Source organism: Eublepharis macularius, chromosome 15 (genome assembly GCF_028583425.1).
Source record: "Eublepharis macularius isolate TG4126 chromosome 15, MPM_Emac_v1.0, whole genome shotgun sequence".
NCBI lineage: Eukaryota > Metazoa > Chordata > Lepidosauria > Squamata > Eublepharidae > Eublepharis > Eublepharis macularius.
In genome coordinates, this window is record NC_072804.1 from 45,524,366 (window position 1) to 45,552,278 (window position 27,913).

Below are 27,913 nucleotides of genomic sequence, written 5' to 3' on the forward strand. Positions count from 1 at the left end.
GTGTGGGGAGGATTGGCCATCATGGCCATCAGAAAAAATTCCTGGTGGGCTGATCTCTTGGGGGTCTCCCGCAACCACCAGGGCAGCTCCAGATGAGACTCGCCTTGCCTGGGGGTGAGGATAAAAGAGGTGGCATTATCTGAACATGCACATCTTTGATGGCAGGAGAAAAATGACCAATCATGTTATGTACCTTAAGGGAAAGAGTGTCATTACCATTCTAAGCACAGCCGCATCATTTAGTGATTACACCAGTCTGTTGACTCCAATGGACTTCGAAGGATATAACTGCTTAGGGTGGCACTCTTAATGCTGCAATACATAGAGTGTTGGGCTTGGAGTGGGGACTTCTGAATTCAAATCTCCATACAGCCATAAATCACACTAGGTGGCCTTAGCTTAGTCACTGGTTTAGTCTCAGTCTAAACTTCACAGAGTCATTGCAAAGATAAAAACTGGTTAACACCATATAGGTTCTCATGCACTCCTTGGGAAATGTGATAAGACAGAAAATACTTTTCAAAGAGATCCCTCCGTTGATATTTCCCCACCCCTGAAGAGTTAGGATCTGAGGATTCAAACAGTTGGGATAAAGATCACACAACTGCCTTTGACTATAAAATGCAGCTTGCTGGCTTGGAGCCTCAATTCGCCTTGGAGCAATGTGGGGAAAAAGAGGAGGCTGAACCTTTCAACCTCCTCTCAGTTCTGATAATTCAGACCATGTTTTCCCCTGCTCTGCTTTTAGCATTTTAATAGGAAAAAAGTTTTTAAAAGGACACTTTTGATCTTTAAAATGTTAACAGAACAGAGGAAAAACACGGCTTCCGTTTGTGAAACCAGGGGAAAATTGAGGGGTTAAATACCCTTTCTCTTTCATTGGCCTGGGGCAAATTGAAGCTTCCTAAGGTAACAATTTGTTTTCTGTATATTGATGAAGGTGCTTGATTGTTATCTTCCTTGCTTCTGCCTTGAGCAGGGAAGTGTGTATTGAATAGACTCCAGAATCATGCTAATTTGTCCAATTTTGATCTGGCAAGAATCCTATAGATGTGCAGCCAGGATTCTTGGGCATGCTCCCAGTGAACTGACATGGGATCAAAATGTTCTGATTCATTTCTACACCCAATAGCACTCCATCTTGGATACTTTATGAAGAAACTAACCAATTCAGGTACTCACCCCATAGTACACTCAGTTTGGCCCAGAGTCCCATCACCCACATGCCGGACGACAGATTGACGGAGGCTGCAAAATAAATTTTGAGAGTAGATTGGAACACTGGGTTCTTCCAAGGAGTTGGTCAATCTTGCAACTCTTGGCAAATGACAAATAGTTACATGTTTTTCATAAAAACAAGTCATGAGGTCTAAACAAGTAGATACAGTTCAATGGGGATTTATGTCATACAAAAGGATATAAACTTTTGCATTCTTGAAGTAAATGGCATTCAGGCCAATGCTATTTCCTCATTCAAGTATGTGTGAATGAGTGCAGTCAAAATTCTCTGCAACTGATAATTTTTTTTTGTATATTGCCGACCCTACATACAATTCATAATAGTATCTCCACTAAATGCAGAACGTGTATATATATGCATACTTAAAGTCTCCCCCACATTTTGTCTTCCAGTTTGCCCAACTGTTCTTTTATATTTATCTTCTAAATTTTCTTATTTTTAAAAAAAATTCTGGATTTATCTATTTGCTTTAAATTCTATGTTTTGTTATTCCTTTTTCTGAGTTTCCTCTAGCTGATTCTGGAGAGATAGAGTAAACTCCAATTTTTAAAAAATATATATTTGAATCTGATCCTTCACTTTGTGATGAGACCTGGGCCCTTTTCACACTGCTTACCTGCTCCCGGGATGTTGTGAAATATCGCGCAAAAACCACGGATGATAGTGTCTTCTCGCGAGAGTTTTGCGCGACTATCTTCCGCGTTTTTTGCACATTTCGCAATGTCCTGGGAGCAGGTAAGCAGTGTGAAAAAAATGGCCGAATTACTCTTCCCAAAACTGTTTGAAGGAACATATTGAAACAATACACTCTTACAATGTATCCTACTGTAACCCTGCCCTGGAACTCCTACTTCCTTTTTAAAAACTTTTTGGAATTTTGTTATGTCACCATTCGGATTAATGTATGTGTATGTGTTTTTTAAAAGATTTTATCGGTATTTTGCCTTATCCAAAGGCTATATGACCCCATCATGAGGATTTTAACATGTTGAATCCATCCTAGCTATGCTGTAATCCTCATTTGTGTGTGTGAATGATTGCAGCCAAAATTCTCTGCAATTGATCATTCTTTGTGTGTATTTCCAATCTACACGCATTTCATAACAGTATCTTCACTAAATGCATGGGGTTCAATGATTTCACATGTACCCTGGCTCCCTATTGAATTCCAGCTGCTAGGATATTATATCATTGTCTGACTTTTAGTTTTCTTTTGACCTGGTTTTATTTTTTTAAATTTTCTGTTGATATTTACTATATGTCTACATGTCATATTAGTTGCTTTGGAGGCATGTAAGTCAAAGAGCAAGTTATAAATGGATCAAATGAATAACTAGATTTTGTTGAATGCTTAGGGGCTTTCTGTCAATCATTTTGTTGTGCTTTGAATACTCAGTATTTGATCCTATCAACAATGAGTGATTCCGCACACGTTGGATAATGCACTTCCAATCCTCTTTATAGATCATCTGGAATGGATTTTTTTGTGTGCGGAACAAAAAATCCACCTCAAACGATTGCTAAAGTGCATTGAAAGTGCATTATCCAACGTGTGCGGAATCAATGAGTGTGTATCTCATTGTGAAATCCCAACTGGCCATACCAGAGTCTGACCTCTTCCCATGGGGATGCATATACATCACCATGTCAGGATGTTATGGAAATGGGGTACCTCCCCATACCCAGGTCTGGTGCTTAGTCTCTATGGTTGCCAACCTCCAGGTGGGGCCTGGAGTTCTCCCAGAGTTACAACTGATGTACAGAGATCAGTTCCCCTGGAGAAAATGGCAGCTTGGTGTGTGTGTGGGGGGTAGGTTTTGTGGTGTCACATTCCTGCTGTGCTCCCTCCCTTTCTCATATTCCACTCTGCCCAGACCCTGACCCCCAAATCTCTAGGAAGTTCCCAACCTGGAGTTGGCAATTGTATCCACTTTCCATGGGCATGAAGGCCATGAGCAATTAGTAGTAAGGGGCTGCAGCATTCACTCCATGCTCATTCAATCCAATCTGAATTCTTTTGTTAAGCATCATAACCGTGAGTCACGATCTGGACGAAACATTCTTAAGTCTCATTCAACATTCCAGAATGACTGGGAAAGGCTGACTCGTTTTTGAACGCAACAAGGAAAATACAGAGTGTTCTGTTGGGTCTGTGTTCAGGATACTCTAGGGACAGGAAAGTGTCCATCTGGTGTAGTGGTTAGAGTGCTGAACTAGGATCTGGAAGACCCAGGTTTGAATCCCCACTCTGCCATGGAAATTGCTGGGTGGCCTTGGGCCAACCACACTCTCTCTGCCTAATCTACCTCACAGTGTTGTTGTAAAATAGAAGATGTACAGTGCCCTGAGCTTCTTAGAAGAAGGGCAGGATATACATCAATAAACAGATATCTCCCCTGACTAGCTCTCTGTTTACCACATGAACAAAGTGTATACCATGGCCATGTGTCACCGATAATCTAGACATTATGTTATGAGCAGGGCTTTTTTTCTGGGAAAAGAGGTGGTGGAACTCAGTGGGTTGCCCACAGCGAAAATGGTCACATGGCTGGTGGCCCCACCCCCTGATCTCCAGACAGAGGGGAGTTTAGATTGCCCTCTGCACCAGTGGCGCGGAGGGCAATCTAAGCTCCCCTCTGTCTGGAGATCAGGGGGCGGGGCCACCAGCCATGTGACCATTTTCAAGAGGTTCCGGAACTCCGTTCCACCGCGTTCCAGCTGAAAAAAAGCCCTGGTTATGAGCCTGTGTGGCTCTCCCCCACGTACACCCTGGGTGGCAGCAAGGCTGTGCACTTGGGGCCACAGGCCATTGTGTGCCACTTCCGCCTTCCTCCTGCATCCACTCCTGCTTGGAGTGTGGGCGTGCAGCCACCCAGAGAACTGGGCGTGGGAGGAGAGGCAGGTGGGTGAGCAGCTTGCAGGTAGATCCTGGGGATGGCAGGGTTTGAGGAGCGAAGGACCACAGCAGGATATAATGCCATAAGTCTACCCTTCAAAACAGCCATTTCCTCTGGAGAAATTGATCTCTGTAATCTGGAGATCAGTTGTAATTCTGGGAGATCTCCAGGCCCCACCTTCAGATTGGAACCCTACCCTATAGTGAATTTGTAGGCACTGCTTCAAGAGACTTTCCCCGCAGATCTAAGGGGAAAAGAGGGAGGTGTCGGGGCAGTATGATTTGGGGACCTGGTTTGGTGAGGGAGGGTTCTGGGGCCAACCCTAGAGATTTGGCATACTATGACTTTGATGTCCCCTGACCTCCAATTCAACATACATATGTACACAAACATAACAAAATATCAATAGGCTTGTTCCAAGGGCTACAATCCTAAGCATGCTTACTTGGGAGTAAATCCCACTGAATGTGCTGGGATTTACTTGGAGCAGGCATGTTAGATATGAATAGAAAGAATGCTAGTCCAGCTTCCTCTCTGTCCTGCATCTTGGACCCCCCGGGCTGCTATTGCCCCTCTAACTCTTCTGGCACCACCTCATTTGCGGTGCCTTACGTGATTGACCAGGTTTGCCAAGTGGGTAGTGCAGCCCTGGTAGATTGAGGGCGAATGGCTACCTTCTTTTCTAGCAGTGAGAAGCAGAGTATCAGCAGGTAACGTGTTACCTATCATTGAATATCCATTCCAGGAAGATTTACACCTGTTGAATTCCTGTCTGGTTGTTTGCCAGAGGAAATCAAAACAATCCAGAACTACTGCAAAGAGGTCTGTATGAATTCAGAAACCTTGCTGTTGCTCCGTATTATACTGACCTAAATAAAGAATCATAGGTACTTCCTGTCAGGTGGGATCCTGGTATCTTTTTCATTCTGTCTCATTTAATTCCATTTCTTGTTACATCTCCTGTACCATATGGCTTGTGTCCATCAAGGTCCCATTATTCCCAGCATAGTAGTCAAAGGGGACCATCCTCCCCTTTTTCACAACTGGCAAAGCTAGTTGGATCCAACTCATCAGATCTGCTGTTTTCCACCTGGGGCTGGAATTTCTAAAACTTGAGACTAGGAAGTCATAAGGGACGATGTGGAGTTTCTTACCTTCAGTCCTCCTGTGTTTCTGATGTACTGGAGTCAAGGGTGGTGGTGCCGCTGTATCCCTCCCTCTGAATTTTCCCCTTCCAGTTCCCTTTATATAGGGGAAAAGTGCCAGTTCTGGGAACTCTTTGGCAAAACTCCCACCAACTCTAGAGAGATGAGGGCCTTTTTTTTTTCCTGTGAAAGACTCAAATTAAAGTGGGGCGTGAAGATAATATGCAAGTTTGCGATCAAGCTTCTTGGACCAGTCCTTCTCTGATGAGGCTGTGGTCATAGCTTTGGTTGCGTAATTTTTAGCTCTTGGGAGGTTGGTGATGATTAATAGGAACAAGTTATTATCCGCTACTCTGGTGTTCTCAAATACCAGCCATCACCTGTTTACAATGGACATTGTGTCAAGCCATTGCAATGACTGTTGTAGCTGAGGACAAAACTATTTATTGGATGATGGGGCAACAATATTGTTAGCGCCTGGCACATTCAAACTAAGACCCTAAAGGGTTTTCAGAAACTTTGCAATAAAGACTGAGTCTAACCCAAGTCTCCCATTCTAAACCAGCCAAACAGAGGAGCTTGCCAATAAATAAATGTGGAAGCCAAATTTCATGTTTATCTAAAGGAAATTTCAGGATTCCCCTAAACTGTACAACAGAGTAGGAGTCCACTGTTGGACTTTAGGCCCAAGAGCCAACATTTCTTCATCTTTGTTAGTCATTAAGGGTGTGGAACCAGATGGGGAGTTGGGGGAATAGGGTAACAATAATTTATAACATGACAGAATAAAAGGAAAATACAAGCCAAGGGCAAGAGACAGACTGAGGTGACTTCATATGTAATTTGAGGCAGATGTGAAAGGTTTTGCTTGGGCAAAATATCTGTAGGGATATTAAATGATCCCTAACAGATTAGCATTTGAGGTGGGGGGATTTGGACATATCTAGTAGTGAAATTGTATTTTTAATATGTTGCTATCTGCCCTGAGCCCGGAATATTCCCTGAGGGTGGAATAGAAATCTGAAAAAATAAATAAATGTTTCCTATTGCCCCATTTCTAGTCTACCCCAGAAAAGCTTGAATGCCTTGATGGGATAGTTTTGAGTATATGAGATTTTAAATAGTTCCGAATGAAATGAAATCTCTGAATATAATAAAAATATGGGAGTTAAATTGATACTTCCTGAAGATGGCTGTTCAACCTAAGTGATTTCCTCAGTAGCACTGATGCTGGGAGAATCAGGGCTTTTTTTCAGCTGGAACGCAGTGGAATGGAGTTCCGGAACCACTTGAAAATGGTTACATGCCTGGTGGCCCCGCCCCCTGATCTCCAGACAGAGGGCAATCTAAACTCCCCTCTGTCTGGAGATCAGGGGGCGGGGCCACCAGCCATGTGACCATTTTCTCCGAGGGCAACCCACTGAGTTCCACCACCTCTTTTCCCAGAAAAAAAGCTCTGGGGAGAATTATTGCTTCAAGTATGACTTGACCAAGGCTGTCCAAATAGCGCATGGCAGAGCACAGACTTGAGTCTGGATGGATGTTCATTCAACTAGGCTATACCATTCCATTGCTTTCTTGCTTGGGAGCTGTCGTGAGAGTGTGGTACAGCTCTGTACATTCCCTTGAATATGCAAGCAGACAAAGTCCTGCAAACAAAATGACATCACTCTGAAAGAGGTTTCCAAAAAAGGTTTATTGATTTTTATTAGGAAAGGATTCCAAAGTTTTTACTGGTGATCGGAGTATGCTTGATGGGTGGCGGAACCACATGGCAGTAGGAAATCCTCTACAGAGAAGGGTTGTGCTCCTGAGTTTAACTGTGAGCATTTGCTACTGATGCTCAGCAGCGTAGGGTGGGGTCCACAGTGGCTTGTCTGGGCTTTTAGGCATCACTAGGAGAGAAAAGCATGAAGAAAGAATTATGAGCTAACGTACGCCTCAGCGAGACCCTTTCTAATACCATTCCCAGACCATTGTGTAATTGCATTTTAAATATAATAGCTCAATTTATGGATATTTTGCCTCTGGATGTATTCATTAATTCCATTTGAAGTATCCACATTAATGATCTACTGCTAAATGATCCTAGATGTCTGTCGAGCAATTTAAGCGCCTGTTTTCTCCTCTTTATTATAATGACATAGACCACCCACTCACCAGCCAGAGAAGTCTTTGGCCTTCCAGGCATCAACAACCTCTGCAATGTTTCCTGCAACTTTTCCACCGGGCAGCCTCAGGTCATCGACACGATTCCCATTGAAGTTCCCACAGGAGGCACACAGTTTTCCCTCAAAGGTATCGCTGACTTGCACCAGCATTTCCCCACAGGGTCTGAGGAGAATGTGAACTTCAGAGGCCAAATCGATCACAACCCCATCCTGGGAGAGGTTTACGGCCACATCTTCAAAAGCCACCGGGAGCTCTACTCGGTGCCCGTTGACCTGAAAGGGAGAAGGATGGTGGGTTGGCATTGTGGGGGAGAAGAAAGAAAGATGCAAGGACAGCTTAAGTGTCTCTCTGTCAGAAGCGACACAAAAGTTTTGTTTCCTATGACATGGAAATCCGCTTCTTAAATCACCAAGGTGGGTGACGCCTTACACAAGTTGGACACTTGGCAGCTTCCCTCAAGTTTTGATGGGAAATGTAGGCGTCCTGGTTTTACAGCTCTCCATTACAGCTGCAAGACCAGGATGCCTACATTTCCCATCAAAACTTGAGGGACGCTGACAAGTGTCCAACCTGTATCAGGCATCATTTGTAGCTTGGCTCTCAGAGCATGGCCCAACCAAACTGAAAGGCTATTTTTTCTGCATTTTTGGGATGAGTTCATTATAGCATTTGCTCTTAATGAGCTTTGAGGAATTCCTTACAGTCCTCTTTTATGTCAATACAACTTTGTCCTGATTCATCCCATTTTAGTTCATAATTTTTCAACCCACCCTTAAGTGGTCCATTTAGTACATATAATAAGCCCTACTAAGTAATATGTCACTTATTTATAAGAATATGTATACATGCTGCCACCTGGGTCATCAGAAAAAGATGGTTTTTTTTCTTTTCTGCAGAGCTGTTGACTAGCATCCGAAAACCAAGAAGGCTGGTTGGTTCCTCTGAGGTGAGGGAAATGAGGATGTAGGCCTCCTTGGGAAAACAATGGTTTTCCTGTGTTGCTGGCTGTTGAGAAGCTGCCTTGGTGCCTACACTGAACTATAGTTGCTTGAGGAGAAATTATGGTGTGTGAGCTGTGGAAGGGTTTTCCACATTCTGGTGAGAGCCTGGGCTGGCTCACCGAAGTCCTGAGGGAGAAAGACCTTCATGCACCAACTAGGTTTCTGCCTCAGAACATATGTCACACTGACACTGCTGCCAAATCCCAGCTGCTATAGTTGTTTTTTTTCCCCCAGCACCTTACTTAAAGCTCCATTTCTAGGGTTGCCAATATCAATGTTGCGGCTGGAAATCTCCCGGAAATACAAGTAATCTCCAGACTACAGAGACCAGTTCTCCTGAAGAAAATGGCTGCTTTGGAGGGTGGGCTCTATGGCATAATACCCAGCTGAGGTCCCTCCTCTTCCCAATCTCTACCCTTCATAGGCTCCACCCCCCAAATCTCCAGGAATTTCTCATCCCAGAGCCAGCAACCCTATCTGAGAAGGTTGCCTTCTCAGCTAGCCTCCTTGAAGTGATTGGGTGTGGGGGAAATGTCTTGCTTTGGAATTGGAGGTTAGGCCTGCAAACAGAGGAAAATGGCTACCAGTAGATACTTTGCTCTTTGGGGTAAAGCAGAAGGGTTTACATATCTTCTGTAGCACTCTTTGCATAGCATGAATAGTAAACAAAGGATAAGTAGGAAAGAGTATCAGTAGTGCGGTTGGAGAGGGCAGCAGGCTCTCACGAACCCAACAAGGGCAAGGAGCCACCCAACTGGCAGGGCTGAAGGTGTGAAGGCTGTGAGCCAAAGAAATCTCACCATAGGTTCAAATTCCATTGGGCCAGGCCAGATTGGAGAGAAGATGCTGGGCACTATATCTGCCGGGCATTATATCTCTCTGAGGTTGGAGATGCATATACACCTTTTCGGGCTGGCCTTGACTACAAAGCAAATAATGTTTCTTCATCGCTGGGGTCTTTTAAAGTTTCAGTTCTGGCTTAGTCATATTAGAAAGGGATCACATTTAAACCAACTGTCTCGTCTTGCACGCACTGGTCCTTACCCATGTCTCCTTATCCTTTTTCAGAGTGATGAAAGCTCCCCGGAAGAACACATGTACTGTCGATACAGCTGGCAAATCCCAGCTGCCGCATTCCTGGACGACAACTATCACCCTGAACCAAAGAGGGTCACTTTCGTTGCAATGGGAGGCCACTTCATAAACCCCCTTGTGGAGGATTTCCCCAGAGGCGCCATCGAAGGAAGTCAGCCGTGCTCCAGGGGTGAGAATACACTCGCCCTTCTGTCCTATGCAACCTCGCATGCCATTACGGAGGGCACAGATCTCTCCAACCTGACAGCTGATTTCCTCACAAATCAGCTGACCCCAAGCTCCACAGGTACATTTCTCCAAGCAGCCATCTAAGATGATGCTATCTCCAACCTGGAAGATTTACAGCAACAAAGGGAAGGGGTTTAAAAATGCAAATGTTAGTTACTTGGCAGTAAGGTAAAGACTACTACACCCTACAACATCTGAAAACAAAACAAAGAGCTATAAATGCACAGTAATACCTGGCCAGGCCAGATTGGTGAGGAGATGCTTGGGCCAGTACCGATTAGAAACGAGAAACAAAAATCCGTGTCATACCTTTTATAAGGCTGTTTCCGTATGTCCTTAAAGGGACAGCCCACTCACTGAACGCTCCCAGTTTTCCCCCTTCACTCCACATGTCTCCAATTTCAAAACAGTAGCAGGCTTTTTGGCTTCCATTTTGTTGGCACCTTTTTGGGAACCACAGGAAAGTGCGTTCTTAGAAAAGGCGCCAAAAAAAATGGAAGCCAAACAGCCTACTGCTGTTTTGAAATCAGAGATGTGTGGAATGAAGGGGGAAAGCCGGTAGAATTCGATGTGTGGGTCGTCCCTTTAAGGATGTGTGGTAACAGCTTAAGTCCAAACAAACTGGCACAAAAGATTGCCTGAAATTTCGAGCTTGTCAGAACTCTTCATTCATGAGGCTGGATGTTACAAAATTTTAAAAGATTCGAAGGACAGAAAGCAGATCTTTCATGGAGCTTTTTAGTGATACAGGGCCAAGCTACAAGTGATGAATGACACTTGAACGGCAAGTGAACAGACTCAAATGTATTCCTCCCTGTTCACTTGTGCTCCACTTGCGCAAGTGATCAAGTGGAGCGCAAGTGGAGCGCAAGTGAACAGGCAGGAATACATGCGAGTCTGTTCACTTGCCATTCAAGTGTCATTCATCACTTGTAGCTTGGCCCTAGTTACCAACCTCCAGATGGGGCCCCAGAATTACAAGTGATCTCTAGATTACTGAAATCAGTTCCGTTGGAGAAAATGACAGCATCTGGGTATGATGTGTCTGTATATGTGAGGGCAGGTTGTGGGGGGAGGGATTGGACTCTATTTGTTTTTTTTCAACTGTATGATGGAATTGTTCAGTGGGAAAGCAGTGAGAAGCCAGTTTGTTCAGGGAAGGATGAAGCAAGGCACTTCAGAATCAGAGTTCTGCCCATTATGTCTCCTCTTCCTCAAAGCCTTTCAGAGTTTTTGGTCCCTTTTCTGGCCTTCAGGAAGATATAAAATGGAACTAACTAAATCTGGATCTTTATCGTTATTTCTTCCCACATGCCTAACATATTTTGAAGGGATAACTTTTTAACGAGGAAGAGAGACATAAAGCAAAGGGGGGTGGTCTTTAAGAATGATATTGTGCAGAGCAGTAGAGGGAAAGCCCCCCCCCCAAAGATGCATGTATCTCTAGAGCTTTAATAAATCCAGTTAGGTACGGATGGTGGTGTGTGTTGTAAACATGTGTGATGCAGCTGCTGCTAGAAGTCTTGCCTTGATGTATCGCCCATCATGCACACAACCGCAGTTCTCCATGGCCACGCATGAATTGCCATCAAACAGGTAACCGTTTTCACACTGGCAGCCTTCAAAGCATTTCGTTGCACACTGCACTGGAGTGGATACACTGGTGCAAGTGAAATCGCAAGTCCTCGTACATAGTTCGTAATGGCTATTGGGTGGGCAGGTGAGAGCTGAAAAGAAAGAGAGAATGCCAGTGGTGAAGGCAGGCAGGACTTGGCAAGGATAGAATGCCTTCTGAACTTCTAGCAAAAGTTTCACCCACATTCACAAACTATGAAGTGCTGGGAAAAACACAGTAGGAGTTCAGTAAACAACCCAACTGGGATAGTCTGTGAGCAAAAGCAAACACTGAAATGTTTCCTTCCTGCTTTGCCCCATTTTGCATGAGACTTCCAGTATTATTTGTAATCTTTGCCTGCATTAAGAACAGGCCTGCCTATACTCTGTATCTGTCGGTGTAACAGTAAGCAGAGTTGCATCTTTTAAAGCCTGTTGTGGGTTTAGAAGGAAGTAATCCTGTTTAGGATTGCTCAATTTCTCTCTCTCTCATCAATGCAAATGTATAACACTTATCTAAGTGCGCTTCTTTTACCCGATCAGTTTCCCCCTAATCTGGCTACTTCATTGTGAGCACACAGGAAAACCCAGTGGCAAACAATTGCTCTAGTGTATTGAGACTGCATTATTCCATGATGTATGAAAGCAGCCCTGGATGTTTGTTTGCTGAGCAATATGTTAGTAATATGGAGTAAGAAAAGAGGAATGGGAAAAAGAGAACGGTTGGAAGTACAGTCATGATTTTAGGAATGTTTGGGTGGGAAGGGACACAAGTTATTGTAAGACTCATCAGCTGCACTTTCTAAATGCTAGAGCCATATGCGGACACCAGCAGTACAGCTCCTTGGTAAGGGACACTAGAAGTTTACTTTTTTAAAAAAATGAACGCTGAGATTCTCCAGAAAGAAAATCCAAATATGATGCAAATATACACATAAATACAATCAGGGCTTTTTTTCTGGGAAAAGTGGTGGTGGAACTCAGTGAGTTGCCCTCGGTGAAAATGGTCACATGGCTGGTGGCCCCGCCCCCTGATCTCCAGACAGAGGGGAGTTTAGATTGCCCTCCGGAGGGCAATCTAAACTCCCTTCTGTCTGGAGATCAGGGGGTGGGGCCACCAGCCATGTGGCCATTTTCAAGAGGTTCCGGAACTCCGTTCCACCACGTTCCAGCTGAAAAAAAGCCCTGGATACAATGATGGAAGTTCAGGGTTAGAAGAGATGTCGGGAGGATGATTATAACCACCCACTCACTGACTTCTCAGCTGTGGCATCCCCCCCTCTACATGTGGTATTGATCCATATGGCATCTGCCAGCACCTTTCTTGGTATAATAGCACAAATACTTGAAGCATCAATATGGGAAAATGGGATTTAAAAGTGCAACCGCTGATTTATGTGGACACTTACGGCAGAAGTTGTTTGTTCTCCAGGCTCCAATTGTAGCCCCAGCTGTTTGGCAGGCAGCGGCATATGCCTGAAGGCTTTGGCAGAGGGTCTGCCCTGTCCCATCGGCTGCACACATGTCATACAGACACCGGTTGAAATATTCAGCAGGGTTCACCAGCAAGTGACACTCTCTGAACGGGCCTGATGCAGCTTGGATCATTCCACAGGAATTCTCTGGTCGGAAGGGTGCTGTCTTGGTGGCATCACAGACGGGGCATTTCTCACCACAGCTGTCAGAGCAAATGGCACCTTCAACTGGGACCTTCCAAGAAGCTCCGAACTCCTCCACATTCTGAGTGGCTTTTCCATCGGGCAGAATGAAGTCATCGGCCTTGTTTTGATTGAAATTGCCACAGAGGCCATTCACATATCCTTGATAGTTGCCAGGCACAGAAATGAAGACGTAAGAGGATGTATCATAAAGAACACTGAGTCCAAAGTCAGAGTGTACTACAATATTGTTCCCTTCTTGGTTGATCCAAAGTTTCCCATTGTCTCTTCTCAATGGCAAGGTATAGATCTCTCCATCCACCTGTATGAACAAGAGCAGAGAGAGTGTACAGTGCTGCTAAAGACATGGACAGCCACAACGTAAGTCACAATCAAAGAGACCAAACTCAGAACAGGACCTACCTTGGCCTGCCATGGTTTTGCTCTCTCGAGTACAATGGTGTATCCATGAAAAGACACTATAACCGTCTTTGTTGAGGTGACACGCCCATTGTCAGAACGCTCATTCTCTATTGACACAGAGAAGTTTACCAGCTGAGAATCCCTTCTGTGGACTTTTACTAAAGTGTAAGTGCAGGCACCTTGATAACTGTAGGTTCGTCCATCAAAAGTCAAGTAGTGGGAGCCTCCGGTTAAACTGCATCGGCCGCAGCCCACGGGATGGCAGCCTTGGATGCCGTTCTCCACCCTACATTCTTCATGAGCTCCACAGGAGACATTCTGGCATTCAACTACTCCACTGTTCGTACAGCGACATTGCTCCTGACAGGAGGCGGTGGGGTAGAAAACCTCTTCCTTCTTGTAGTACTTGCCTTGGTGCACACAACCACAATTCCCAATAGGAACACACTGGCCTGCACTCAGGAGAAACCCAGCATCGCAGTAGCATCCTTCTTTGCAAGATACCTCGCACCTCTCTGGAGCTGAGAGCCCGAAGCATGTAGCAGGGCAGCCATTTCCACAGAGTTCGTAGTGAGAGTCTTGTGAGCATCTGGGACCTAGAAGAGAGGACAAACCAGAATCAATTTCAGAGTGATCGCGTTGTTAGTTTTGGAGAGGTGGCTCATTGGGAATTGGAACTGATTTTGGATCCGCAGTGGTCTGTTGCTGAAACCATTTATGACTAGAGATGGGCATGAACAGCAATACGAACTAAAAAAGGCCACGAACAGCCCAATCAGCTGTTTGCAAACAAGCTGTTTGTGAGACCCCATTTTAAACAAACAGGTGGTCATTGCAAGCCTCACTCGTTGTTGTTTGTTGCTGTTTGTCAAGCCAGACAATCTGGCACCTGCAATCAATTCCCTTGGCAACTGGAGGCAGGGACTGCCTGAATTCTGCCTGAATTCCTGCTGTTGGCCTGGAAACCCCAATCTAAGCCCAAGTTAGCTTGATAGGCAGGTCTTCCTTTCAAGTGTGGAGCTCCAAATTTGTTACAAGGAAGCAAAGAGCAGGGGGGAGGGGAGGGGGGGTTCCCAGCTCTGATTTTGCAGACAGTGAGGGAGAGACAGTTGCTGTTGGCATTTTGAGAGAGAGACAGGGAGAGTACATCGGAGCTTGAATTTTCTGTGTGTGTGGTGGGATAGGGATCTACCTCTTCAAGTTTCAGGGCTGCTGCCAGGCTCTGGACTAAGCTATTATTTATTACTGGTACCTTTCCTGCTGCCTGCTCAGGTAAGGTTTCTGGGAGTGGTGCGGTAGGGATCTTGATGGCTGGAGGAGGGCCTGCTGGCCCCCATGAACAACGAACAACGAACATGTTCGTGAACAGGTCATGTTCATCAATGTTCATTGTTCATTGTTCGTGGATGGCAATGAACAACGAACACCATGTTCGTTTTTTTTTCTGTTCGTGCCCATGTCTGTTTATGACCTCCTATTTAATAGGAGCTATAATAATCTCATTGTTTAACCTAAAGATTTGTTAGTTTAGTATTTCAATTTCAACAACATGGCTGCTGCTGCAGAACCTGATACTGCTGACTAACACTCCTGACGCAAGAGTGCCCAAGGAAGAATCTCAGGTTTCATTCACATGGTAGGTTGGAAGTCAGTCCTATAAGTAGACTGTATGTTTCTGAATCGAAAAATCTGGATACCTTGATCCCCAGCTAGTCCTCCTTGGTCTATACAACAGGCCAAGGTTTTTGCAAAAAGTTTGAGTTCTGAGATGTTGTATTTGTGACATTTTGCAATTGCAGAAGAGGAGGATGGTTTGACATCTTCAAAACTACCGGTTTAATGTGATAATCAGTTTGGGGAGCAGAAACTCTTGTCCAAAATATCAACATTCAAAATGAATTTAAAGTTTTGGCAACTCTCCACATTTCATGTGTGTTATACGCACTCCCTCAGCAGTTTCCCTCCAGGATGGAGGAAGTGCGAATTCAAGAGAGGACACTTACTGCAGAAGGATCCTGATCTCCACTCGTCAATCTGGATGCCCAGGGCTTGACAGGCTGCCACATAGATACTGATGGCATTGCACAAAGTGTCATGATTGCCATGGTACTGGCAGGTGTCAAAGACGCAATCGTTAAAGTAGGATTCCGGAGCAATGGTTCCATGGCATCGCCTGAATGGCCCATCATTTTTAATGAGGATCCCGCAGTAGCGGTCACCCTTGTAAGTCTGTTTCTGGGCCTCCTCACATGCCGGACAATCCTTCCCAGTGCATCCTCCTGAGCAACCGGGGACTTCAGCCACCTTCCAGCTCTCTGCAAACTGGGAAATGCTGGTTGCTTGGCTCCTGTTCTTCATGGTCAAATCGTCGTTGGGGTTCAGGTTGTTGTTGCCACAGAGGCCACAAGTGGCATTGGCATAGGTATTGGGAACGATGACCCTGACGTAGCTGTTCCAGTCAAAGGTGACTGTCAGGTCAAAATCAGTCTTGATGAAGGCGTGGGCACCACTGATGTAGGCCTGAATCTTGCTTTCCTGGTAGAAAGGCAGGTTCTCAAAGATTCCATTGACCTTGAATGGGATGCAAGAGGAACTGTCAACCGTTATACTAGCAAGATTTGTAGACATCTGTTTACATCTCTGTGCACATACACTCTTAAATTGGCTTATAAGGTCCTGATAGTGATATTGACTTGAGAATTGAATTAATGAACATATTTCGGGTCCCATACCTGAATATCACACCCTGACCTGGACAGCCCATCAGATCTTGGAAGCTAAGCAGGGTCAGCCTTGGTTAGCAATTGAATGCGAAACCTCCAACGAAGACCAGGATTGCAGAGGCAGGCAATGGCAAACCTCCTCTGTTAGTTTCCTGCCTTGAAAACTCCACCAGAGGTCACCATAAGTCAGCTATGACACGAAGGCACTCTCTACCACTACCTGTAGCCCCATGGCACAGAGTGGTAAGCTGCAGTACTGCAGCCCAAGCTCTGCTGGTGACCTGAGTTTGATCCTGGCAGAAGCCGGGTTCAGGTAGCCAGCTCTAGGTTGACTCAGCCTTCCATCCTTCTGAGGTTGGTAATGTGAGTACCCAGTTTCCTGGGGGTAAAGTGTAGATGACTGGGGAAGGCAATGGCAAACCACCCCATAAAAAGTCAGCCAAGAAAACGTCATGATGCGACGTCCCCCCATGGATCAGTAATGACTCGGTGCTTGCACAGGGGACTACCTTTACTTTTCTTTTCTTTTTTTACACATATATACACAGGCCATTGGTCCATCAATGTCAGTACTGTGTACTCAAACTGGCAGCAGCTCTCCATGGTCTCAGGTGGAGGTCTTTTACACCATCTCTTACTTGTTCCTTTTGACTAGAGGTGCCGGGGATTGAACAGATGCTCTACCACTGAGCGACAGCCCTTTCCAGATTGAGATGTCCATATAAAATGTGTGATTGTGAAAATACAGGGGGAAATAGATAGCTCATGGAGGAGAGGTCCACCAGTAGCTGCTAGCCATAGTGTCTAAAGGGACCCACCATATTCAACAGCAGTAAGCGTCTGAATACTAGTTGTGAGAAGCTACTCCAGGGCAACCAGGTGATCACTGTGTGAAGTGGGATGCTCGATTCAATGGACCACTGGACTTATCAAGTAAGGCTCTTATTATTTTCTCGTGTCCTTAGTTGACATTCCCACATGGACATTTTTATTGCATTGTGTTTCATTTTTGCCATCTGCCTAGAATGGTGGATTTTAAATGAAAGTAAATAAATTAGAACAAGCCATTCTGTTTTAATTGGATAAAGATTCATAATTGGATAAAGATTCATAAAACTGTTCTCAGAATTTTCTGGTGTCAGGCAGCAGGGGTTTTGCGTTACCTTAGCGAAGAGGATTTGTGGGCAAACTCTTTAAGTTGTAAGAAATTGGGACCCCCCATCCCAACTAAGATTAAATGAAGGAAATCCCCCAAAGTGGGAGTGAAGAAATGCCCATTCCCCGCTCAAGAATTCATTCTGGTATTTCAACAATTGGGGCCAAACTCTGTGTGTTCTCAAGAACCCAGCTGCAAACTTATAGCGGGCAGAAAGAAGGAGGTACAAGGAAAGAGCTATCAAGCCTCAAGCAGAGGGCACCTAAAGCAGGACAATGGTTTATCACCCTACACCCTGCCAGTAGGACTGTAACACTGGGAAGACTAAAGTGATAGAATGAAAATTCTTCCTTTGAGACTTGAAAGGACAGTAAGATCATCCTAAGAAGGAGGGCGAAAGACAGAAAGGACATAAGGGGGGGAAACACTTTCTTGCGGTTGGGAGTACAAAGCATGATGGACTAATACCTAGAGACTTCATCTTGCCCATGCGTCAAGAGACAATGAAGAGAAGCCCCAACCAGGAGATCTAAGAGCCAAACTACAAATGACGCCTGACTCCAGTTGGATATTTGTTAGCTTCCTTCAAGTTTTGATGGGAAATGTAGGCATCCTGGTCTTGCAGCTTGGCTCTCTGACTACTGTCCAATGGACTTTTCAACTGTCACTTGTCCAACATTCTGCCAAGCTGCCTACATTTCCCGCCAAAACTTGAGGGAAGCTGACAAGTGTCCAACTAGTGTCAGGCGTCACTTGTAGTTTGGCTCTAAGACAATGATGAACTTTAAACTGCTGCAACTTTAAGTAAAGCTAGCCTGTCCCAATTAAACAAAATTTAAGGTAATTTCTGAGCATAGGGAGAACAAACTGCATGTTTTCACCTTTTCTTTGTTCAGCCTGGAATATTTCAACTGAATTCATTTATTAAACTTTCTTTTATTTTGAATGCTTTACGTCTGATCTCTGGGGGGGAAACCCCCCACTACGCTTATTTAGTCTTGTTATCTGAAGTATGGTAGCTCAAAATTACTAAGCTGAAATAGATTCCCTCCCCCCACTTTCTTGTAGGAGTGCAATGGGAGGCACAGCCACTAGGGGAGACTCTAAATGACAATGTAGGTGCAGAGTGCTAGATGTACAAGTCTGTCTGACAGCAGATACTTTTAGAATCTGCCTACTTGCCTGCCTAGTATTGCTTATATGCAGGGCTTTTTTTCTGGTAAAAGAGGTGGTAGAACTCAGTAGGTTGCCCTTGGAAAAAATGGTCACATGGCTGGTGGCCCCACCCCCTGATCTCCAGACAGAGGGGAGTTTAGATTGCCCTCTGCACCAGCAGCGCGGAGAGCAATCTGAACTCCCCTCTGTCTGGAGATCAGGGGGAGGGACCACCAGCCATGTGACCATTTTCAAGAGGTTCCGGAACTCCATTCCCCCAAGTTCCAGCTGAAAAAAAGCCCTGCTTATACGGCTATCACTTTAAGCAGAAATTAAAATGGGAAGAACCTTACTTCATGTCATTTCTCTCATATTTAATTATTGCCTTTATATATTTTGCCACAGAAAGAGTTATGGTATCATTTGCATCCAATAGTAACCATGTTACCTGAGCTCTCATATTAGGGAGTTCCATATTTTTAAGTAGAGAGGTGATTAAGCTAGCGCTCAACGCATTAAATATGGGACACTCTATAATTATATGTTCAATGGTTTCAGTTTTATCATATGGGCATCTGCATGTTCTGTTAGCATATGGTACTTTCTTAAATCTACCCTCCAAAACTGCGGAGGGAAAAGCATTCATTCTTGCCAGAGTAAAAGCTCTTCCAAGCTTTGGTACTGTCGAATGATAAAAATACTTCAGCAGTTGCATCGGGAGGGCAATATTTTTAGAGTCATTGGGGGCAGCAGGTGGTACCCAATTTGTTTTTGACATGCTTGGAAGGCGAGGGGAAAGGATAATACTGCCAAGCAGAGACTTGGGATGGCTGTGGGTTTTTTTCCACCTCCCAGGGGCCAACCGGAAGGAACAAGAAGGGCTTGTGAGTCTGTTTTTTCACAGTGGGTATAACACCGCAGTTGAATCTAATGCTATTTGCCAGCACACTTAATGAGGTCAACACTTGGGTGACCATGAAATACATATATTTTATTGACCGTCCCAGTCATGGCATTGCAGTATATCTGGCTTGTCTCACCTACATTTGGAATGTGAATTGACCCAACAACTGAAGTTACGATGGCCTGATAGATTTACTGCAGTCTGCCACAGTTCAGTATATTACCGTATCTCTGCCAAGAATTTCAATGAGTAGTGGCAAATTATACTTGTGTAAATTACTCAGGGGGAGTATAATAGAAGTTCCAGCAAACTATGTTCTGGAAAGCACTCCACCCGTAATCTTCTCAGCAGCTTGCTATATGTTGGATTTTAATGTGGCTGACTGCAAGTATTCCAGCAGCCATAACCAAACTCCAGAAGGGCTTGTAATAGTGCAAGGAATCCCTCCCTCCACTACCCACACGTACATGCATACATCCAACAATTCTGACTGTGCTGCTACCTGGATTCTACGTGGATACTCCTGGCTCAGCACAATGGTTGTATTGTAGACCTCCAAAGTCACCACTTTGGTGTAAGATACTTTCGTGTTGCCTCGGTTGTTGTTCTGCACTTTGACGCTGAAAGCTTTGAGGGTTGGGTCGCTGGAGCACAGTCCCGCCAGCTGGTAAACACAGGTGCCCATGAAATCGTATCTCTTCCCATCAAAAGTGGTGTAGTGAGGGTCCCCGGATGCTGAGCAGGTAGCAAAGCTGACGGGGTTACAGCCTCGGACCCCGTTGACCACGGTGCATCTTTCATTGGCTTTGCAGCCAGCTGGGTGGCACACCACAATGCCCAGGCTGGGGTCACACTTGCAGCGAGATCCACAGTTCTCGTCGGCCCAGAATTCTTCCCCGGGCTTGTAGTAGAGCCCATTGTATGTACAGCCACAGCTCCCAACAGACACACACTTGTCGACACTGAGGACAAAGCCGTCATTGCACTGGCAGGTTTCAACACAGGGCTGTTTACAGGAGGAGGGGGCAGTGCGGTCGGAACAGCTGGCTGGACAGGCGTTTCCACAAGCCTCGTAGTGGCTATTCTCGGGGCAGGGCAAAGCTGGAAAAGGCAAGGGGAGAGAGCAAGAGAAGATTGATAAGACGTACTTAAACCACAGCTCGGAAAGGGCTGTTGTTAGGGCTGTGTTTTACTTTATGGGGATTACAATGTTGGGAAAGGTCAGGCTGGCTGCCTCACAAATTATGGAGTGTACAGGTTGGGTTCGGGGCTCTACCTTGTGACCTGTATCACAGTCACATGTGAGTTGTGGATTCTCCTCAGTTCCTGTGTACAGGGTGCCCAGTTTGGATTGCATCTGCAGCACGCACAGAGAAAGAATTTCAGCCTGCCCCTGCAACTATTTCCGGATCTGAAATTAGGGTTGCCAATCTCATGGTGTGGTCCGGAGATCTCCCACAATTATAACTGATCTCCAGGATACACAAATCAGTTCCCCTGGAGAAAATGGCTGCTTTAGAGGGCAGAGTCTGTGGCATTATACCTCCTCTCCCCAAACCTCACCCTCACCAGTTTTCACCCCCAACTCTCAAGGAATTTCTGAACCCAGAGTTGGCAACCCTTTCTAAAATGGTCCCGGTGACTCTTTTTGGCCTGTTGGGGAAACTCACCAACATGCATGTGGAGTTCCCCCATGAGCCACACAGCACTCCGGGACTGTTCCATCTCAGGAAAACTAGATGGTCAGAATAAATTTGTGGAGTGAAAGCTCCCAGGGGATTCAAAAAGTTGTAGGCACTTGGGGTATTTTGCCCTGCTGGGAAGTCTGCTCTGCCTGTTCTGAACCTCTGCCCTGGCTACTGGTGCATCTACTGATGTTCAGGGCCGCATGCCATTCCCCTTCTACAGCAAGTTATACTGCATGTGCTTGTGGACCACTGCTGTGTCACAGAGATACACAAACACCACCACTAGCTGCAGCCGTCTTCTTAACCCGATCGCACTTCGTTTTGCTTCCCTCAAATTCCCGCATGTGTATAACTATAGCTGTACCTTCCAGAATCCAGCTGTACTATATCACTAAGGAAAACAAATAAACCACTGTGTGTTTGGGGAAGGGGCCCTTACCACAGCCAGAAGGTGTCCTCCAATCATACACAGTAGCACCTGCCTTCCGACAGGTAGTAGCATAGGCCTCCAGTGCTTGGCAGAGGATATCCTTGGCTCCTCCGTTTAGGCACACGTCATAAATGCAGCTATCAAAGAAGTCGTTCGGATTCACTCTGGCGTGACAGTCTCTAAAGGGCCCTCCTGTGGTTTGGCTGATCACTCCACAGTACTGTTGGCTGCCATACAGTTCTCTTTTGTTCTCGCTGCAGGTCGGGCAATTCCCTCGGCAGAAATCCCAGCAGAAGGGATCCCTGTCCGGGACTTTCCAGCTGCTTGCCCAGCTCACGATGGAGGAGGCCATAGTACCATTGAGATAGGTCATGTCATCAGCAGGGTTTTGATTGAAGTTGCCACACAGCCCGCACATGGACCCATAATAACTGCTGGGGATGCTCAGGGTCAAATGCCAGTTCCAGTCGTAGGTCACTTGGAGGCCAAAATCTGTTTGCAGGATAGCGTTGAGGCCGTTCGAGTAAATCCTAATCATGCCATTTTCAAGAGTCACCGGCAGACTGGTGATTTCATCATTTAACTAGAGAAAGAATAGGGGAAGAGGATCAAGAATAATTATTCCTTTGGTTTTCCAAAAGTTCTTTAAAAGACTGCCTAGTGCCCATAGAGCCTTGTGTTTGAGAAACAGGAACAGGCAAGCCAATGGTGTCATTAGAAGAAATCTCTACCCAAGAGGTGCTAATATTGAAACTCTAATCTGGGAGATCTGACCTGGGTGAGGAGGACTGGATGTGAATAGGGTCATGCATTTTGCCCCTACTCAGGCTAGAGTTGACAACCTCCAGGTGTGCCCTGGAGTCCTGGAATTACAATTGATCTGCAGACTACAGAGATCAGTTCCCCTAGAGGAAAGGGCAGCTTCGGAGGGTGGATTCTATGGGATTACATCCCCACTAAGACCCTTCCAATCCCCAGACTCCACCCTTCCTAAGTACTACCCCCAAATCTCCAGGAATTTCCCAAGCCAGATTTGGCCATCCTAACTCAGAGGTTCTTCCTGTTATTCCTACGCATTTCTAGGGCTGAGACATAGCAATGGAATAGTTTGTATGTAAACAAGCATGAAACTGTGGTCAGACCAGGGTTAGATCCACCATGGTTAGATCCAGACCATGGTTAGATCCTTTTTTTTTTTTGCTCAGTTCATCTTACCCAGTCCACCTCTTCACCATTCCACATGGCTTTTGTCCATGCAAGTCCCATGATACCTAGCATAACCTTTTTGGTGGTCAACAGGGAACCAATCCTATCTTTTCTACCAGTGGAAAATCTGCTAGGATCTAACCCCATTTTTCTATCTATTGTCTACTCTGATTAACAGTGGCTGTCCAGGATCTCAGGCAGTGGTCTTTCACACTGCCTGCTGACTGTTCCTTTTAACTGACGATGTCAGGAACAGAACCTGGGATCTTCTGTACACAAAGCAATGCTCTACTGCTGAGCAGCAGCCCATCATATTAACTCTATTCTGACCTATGTTAATGAATATAATTTTTAATGTTCTACCCCACCTTTCCAGGAATGTGCTCAAGACAGGTAATAAAAATCAAAGCAGTATCAATGCAAAATAGTAACCTTAAGGCTAACACTTTCTATAAAGAAACAAACAGCAGGAAGTAATTGACACTGTCTAATACCTATGATAAGCCTAGTTTAATGGAAGGCTGCCCTTCTGCTGCGAATTATATTCAACAATCCTCTTTGATGTGACATTTTTGATATACATAGCAGGGAATAACAGCTGTTAGAGCTAGATGACGATCCTGGCTTGTTAAAGATCCTTAGTGCCCCCTTCCAAAAGAACGACAACTCCCCAGGGAAAAATTGGTTGACTATTCCACCGATGTAAATAGAATTTTAGGATTCACATCGGAAGTATTCTTTCCGCTGCTCTTCTGATCCAAGTAAACTCTTGGAATAACACTCAGAAGCCGAGTGCAAACCCTTCATATTCAAACCACCAGTCCCTGATTATGTACAGGCTGGGAGTCTGCAGATAGTCAGATGGGGACTAAACCCAAGTGATCCCGAACACTACACCAGTGCAGTGTAGTGGTTAGTGCAGCATCCCCCCATTCTGCTCACTGGGTGACTTTGGGTCAGTCGTACTTTCCCCTCCCTCTCTCGGCCTATCTCACAGGACCGTTGTGTGGATATAACGGAGAAAAGGCGAGCATCTACACTATCCAGAACTCCTTGGTGGAAGGGCAAGATAAAAACTTAATAAATAAATTATCGATAGAAAGAAATGGATCCTTAAAGAGTCTGAGGAAAGAGATTCTTAGGAAAGTTCATGCTGGAATAAATTAGTGCCGTGGGACTCTTTGTCTGCTTAGCTATGACAGGCTGAATAGCTACTCTTCTACAATCTGTCCCTTAGGGTGGAGCAGAATATTTAATAATAAAGCAGGCCAATGTTTGAAAATTGCATTCGGACGGGGGGAAAGGATATTATGTTCTCCGAGCGGAAAGAATTAGCTGTTCAGTATGTAAAATGATGCAGAGAATACTTGTGGTTTTTTTTTTAATTTAATAGGCTTGGTTTGGAATTGAGCTTTTTTAATGGACTGTCTTTATATTTGGTCACCGGGGTTGTTTATAATAATTGCTATTTGCACTGAGTTGATATTACTTTCTTGTATTTTCCTGCTTGGGAGAGTTATAGCTCATCTCTTACCCCCCAAGTGACCATTGTAGACTAACTCATTTATGTGATTTAGGGAAGATCATGAGTCATTATTCTTTGATAATATCCAGGTGCAAAATTTGCAGATATTCAGATGTGGACTTAAATATGAGTGATCTGTGAGGAAAGGGCTAAAATTTTCACAATTTCCACTTTTTGATAAGAGCTGCTGGTTTACGACAGTCTTTAAACTCATACATAAACTCCCATCAGCCCTGATATAGAGCCAGCATGGAGTAGTGACTAGAGTGTCAGTGCCAAGCTACAAGTGATGCCTGACACAGGTTGGACACTTGTCAGCTTACCTCAAGTTTTGATGGGAAATGTAGGCATCCTGGTCTTACAGCTTGGCTCTCCATTTAATTGAAGTTTACAGAACCCCCCCCCCACACACACACACAGTGGAAAGGAAGGAGGGTGCCCGGTGAGAGCCTGACACCTGTACTCCCCTCCCGACCACATGTTCTCCCTCCCATAGACTGCCGCTCTGTAAACTTCAATTAAATGGAGAGCCAAGCTGCAAGACCAGGATGCCTACATTTCCCATCAAAACTTGAGGGAAGCTGACAAGTGTCCAACCTGTGTCAGGCGTCACTTGTAGCTTGGCTCTCAGACTAAACTTTGGGAGACCGAGGTTTGAATCCCCACTCTACAGTGGAAGCTGACCGGGTGACCTTGGGCTCATCACCAGCACTCAGCCTAACCTAAATCATGGGGTGGTTGTTGTGAGGATAAAATAAAAAGTGGGGGAAATGATGTTATAACTTGTTTTGGGTCTCCATTGGGGAGACAAGTGGGGTATAAATATCTAATAATTATTGTAAAATTAAATACCCTATTTGTTAGCTTAATGTTGAAGTCTCAAAGCAACTGTGTACCAAAACTGACCATTATAGGTTGGATGCAAACTAAATTGGCAATTTCCACTGCCTTTGCTTTCCCACTACAGACCCCCCTTCCTATCTCCCTGGGGCAGCATTTTGTGGAAATCAGTGGGAAAGTTCCATTCTGCTGATGGAAAATTTAGTCAGGATCCAACCCTACATTTAGCAGGGCTCATTTCCCCCCACTTTTGACTACCAGCCTACCCTGATTCTCCCAGTCTCCTGCTTGTAGATGGAGATCTTGTATCCATAGACATAGATGTTGACCAGCCGCACGTAGGACACTGCCTGGTTTCCCCTGTTGTCATTCTTCTCGTCTATAGAGAAAGGTACTAGGGTGGAGTCATTTCCACAGTACTTGGCAATGGTGTAAGTGCAGGTGCCCTGGAAGTCAAAGTTCACCCCGTCAAAGGTGTGGTAGTGTGGGTCACCCCAGCCCCAGCAGCTCGCTGTGAAGTCAGGGACGCAGATAGCTTGGTTGTTCTCCACTTTGCATGTTTCCTTGGGCCGACATTTCAAAGCTTTGCAAGGATCTGAAATGAAAAAGGAAAGATAAGTGAGTGCCAGATGCCATAGAGGGTGAATGTGTGTGGGAAGACCAAATTTAGCAACAGAGATTAGGTGGGCAGGAGTGAAGAATAGCCCCAGCTTTCATTTTATGGATCTGACCACTCCAGTCTTCTTCACAGGCCCTGCTTCTGGTGCCCTTGCCATTTGAGGCTAGATGGGTAGCTACCTGAGAAGGGGTCTTCTTGGTTGTAGTGCAAAAGCTTTGGAACTCCCTCCCCAAGGAGCAGCAAGATTTGAGTCCAGAGTAGAGATGGGAATGAACTGAAATACAAACCAAAATTAAGCACGAACCACGCTGGTTCATGGTTCGCGAACCGCAGTTCATCAGATCCCATTTCTGATGAACTGCCACGAACTTTAGGCTGGTTTGTTTGGTTCATTTTTTGGTTTGTGACTGCAGACAGCCTGGTGCCTATCAATCAGTTTCCTAGGCAACAGGGGATGGACTTCCTGCAGACCTTCTGATGACCCGGAAGTGACCTTCTGCTGGCCCGGAAGTGACCCTCTACTGGCCCGGAAGTGATGGTTTTCTGACCTGGAGGTGACGTTTTCACAAACCAAACGAACCGGTTTGTGAACCAGGTTCGTGAAAGTTCTTGGTTCATGAAATTTGACGAACCACGAACCGGTTTGCGAACCAGGTTCGTGAAAGTTCTTGGTTCATGAAATTTGACGAACCACGAACCGCATGGTTCAGGTTTTTCCGGTTCATGCCCATCTCTAGTCCAGAGACCTACAAGCTAGGGACAGCAGGAAAAGAGCAGAAGGTTGGCTCTGAGGGCAGAAGAAAGAAGCCATGGCTGCAGAAGAGCCAGGGGATGCCGAAGGAAGCCAATAGCATTACACAAGGGCCTTGACATTTTGAAACATGGTGCTGAGATTGGTCCTGCATGGGACTTTCACTGAATCCATGTAGTTACTGTGCTTCACTGAATGTCTTCTTACCTTTATTAATGCAACCCACGACTCCATCCCGAATCTCACAGGTCTCATCAGTGGCACAACTGTGGGCCTGGCAGATCACCCCCTGGCCTGGAAGGCAGGTACAGATGTGGTGGCATCCATTCAGCAGAACTTTCTCATTGGGCTGGGGGGAGATTTGAAAAGCAAACAATGGCAACTGTAGGCTTCACTACACCAAGAAGACACGACGGGTAAGTTAGGACTGGAAACGTTACCTCTGAAACAACTCAGAAGTAATTCCAAACCATAATTTGTGAGCCACATTGGATAATTTTAGCACACATGTAAAATATATAGAGCAGTAAGTAGTTCAATATATAAATCATATACTGCCTTCATCATTACTACAGTGTAACAAGCCAAGTGAAAGGCAGCATAGTATGTAACCCAATTTCATCAGATCTTGGAAGCTAAGCAAGGTTGGATGGGGGGACCACCAAAGCAGACACTGCAAAGAAAAGCAATGGCAAACCATCTCTGCTCCTCACTTGCTTAAAAGCCCCTTGCTGGGGTCGCCATAAGTTGGTTGTGACTTGACCACACGTTGTTAACCTAACCAGCCATGCACCCATTCTTGTGGCGATACAGAATTGCCTTGGGTATCCCAAACTGGGGTGAGTTCAGGTACCCCCCCATCCCCCTAGTTTCCAAACTGCAGCATCCTCCCTACTTGCACTTTCAAGAAACAGTACAAGACAGACAACTGGGATTCTGAGAAATGCTTCAGGTAACTACAGGGGACCTGACACCTCACCTCCCAATTCTGGGCACGGATCATAGCTACTTCAGCAATTAGGCAGGTAGAAAATGTTCCCTTTCTTTGGTGAGACTGAAAGTTCTTCCATTCCCAAAGGCCAGGCTTTCCAACCTTACAGTTCATTTCTGGAGTGTATGTACACACAAGACATGAATTCTAGACTCAACTTAATAAAAGATAAGTTTGTCTCCAAAAGCATGAAGCATTCTGCAACAAGCATTAAAAGAAGAAACTCTTACCGTTGCCACTTAATAAAACTGCCTATTTAAAACTTGAGAGCTAGCTCCCTAAGCATCTCTAAGTGTTTCGATTGTGGCATATCATACCCATCCATTAGAATGTGAGCCCTCTCTCATGTCTGGTCAGTTTGGCATAAGGACATGCTGAGGTGATGGCGAACATGCAGCTTTCTGCTTCTCTCTGGCATACTTGGATCAAGGAGGAAGAGGGGACTGGGTCAG

General features: G+C 45.3%; 1 protein-coding gene across 1 annotated transcript in view; it reads right to left on the bottom strand.

Annotated features, from left to right (window-relative positions):
* The window catches only part of LOC129342936 (IgGFc-binding protein-like), a 67,646-nt gene that overhangs the window by 20,847 nt on the left and 18,886 nt on the right, over window positions 1-27,913 (bottom strand). Inside the window, exons 10-20 of the mRNA XM_054998894.1 lie at window positions 26,678-26,819; window positions 25,367-25,695; window positions 21,539-22,112; window positions 19,914-20,512; window positions 15,477-16,044; window positions 13,474-14,069; window positions 12,802-13,372; window positions 11,306-11,505; window positions 9,500-9,880; window positions 7,443-7,726; window positions 104-108 (exon numbers count right to left, since the gene is read on the bottom strand). Coding sequence (XP_054854869.1) covers window positions 104-108; window positions 7,443-7,726; window positions 9,500-9,880; window positions 11,306-11,505; window positions 12,802-13,372; window positions 13,474-14,069; window positions 15,477-16,044; window positions 19,914-20,512; window positions 21,539-22,112; window positions 25,367-25,695; window positions 26,678-26,819 — 4,249 coding nt within the window. The remainder of the gene's footprint in view (window positions 1-103; window positions 109-7,442; window positions 7,727-9,499; window positions 9,881-11,305; window positions 11,506-12,801; window positions 13,373-13,473; window positions 14,070-15,476; window positions 16,045-19,913; window positions 20,513-21,538; window positions 22,113-25,366; window positions 25,696-26,677; window positions 26,820-27,913) is intronic.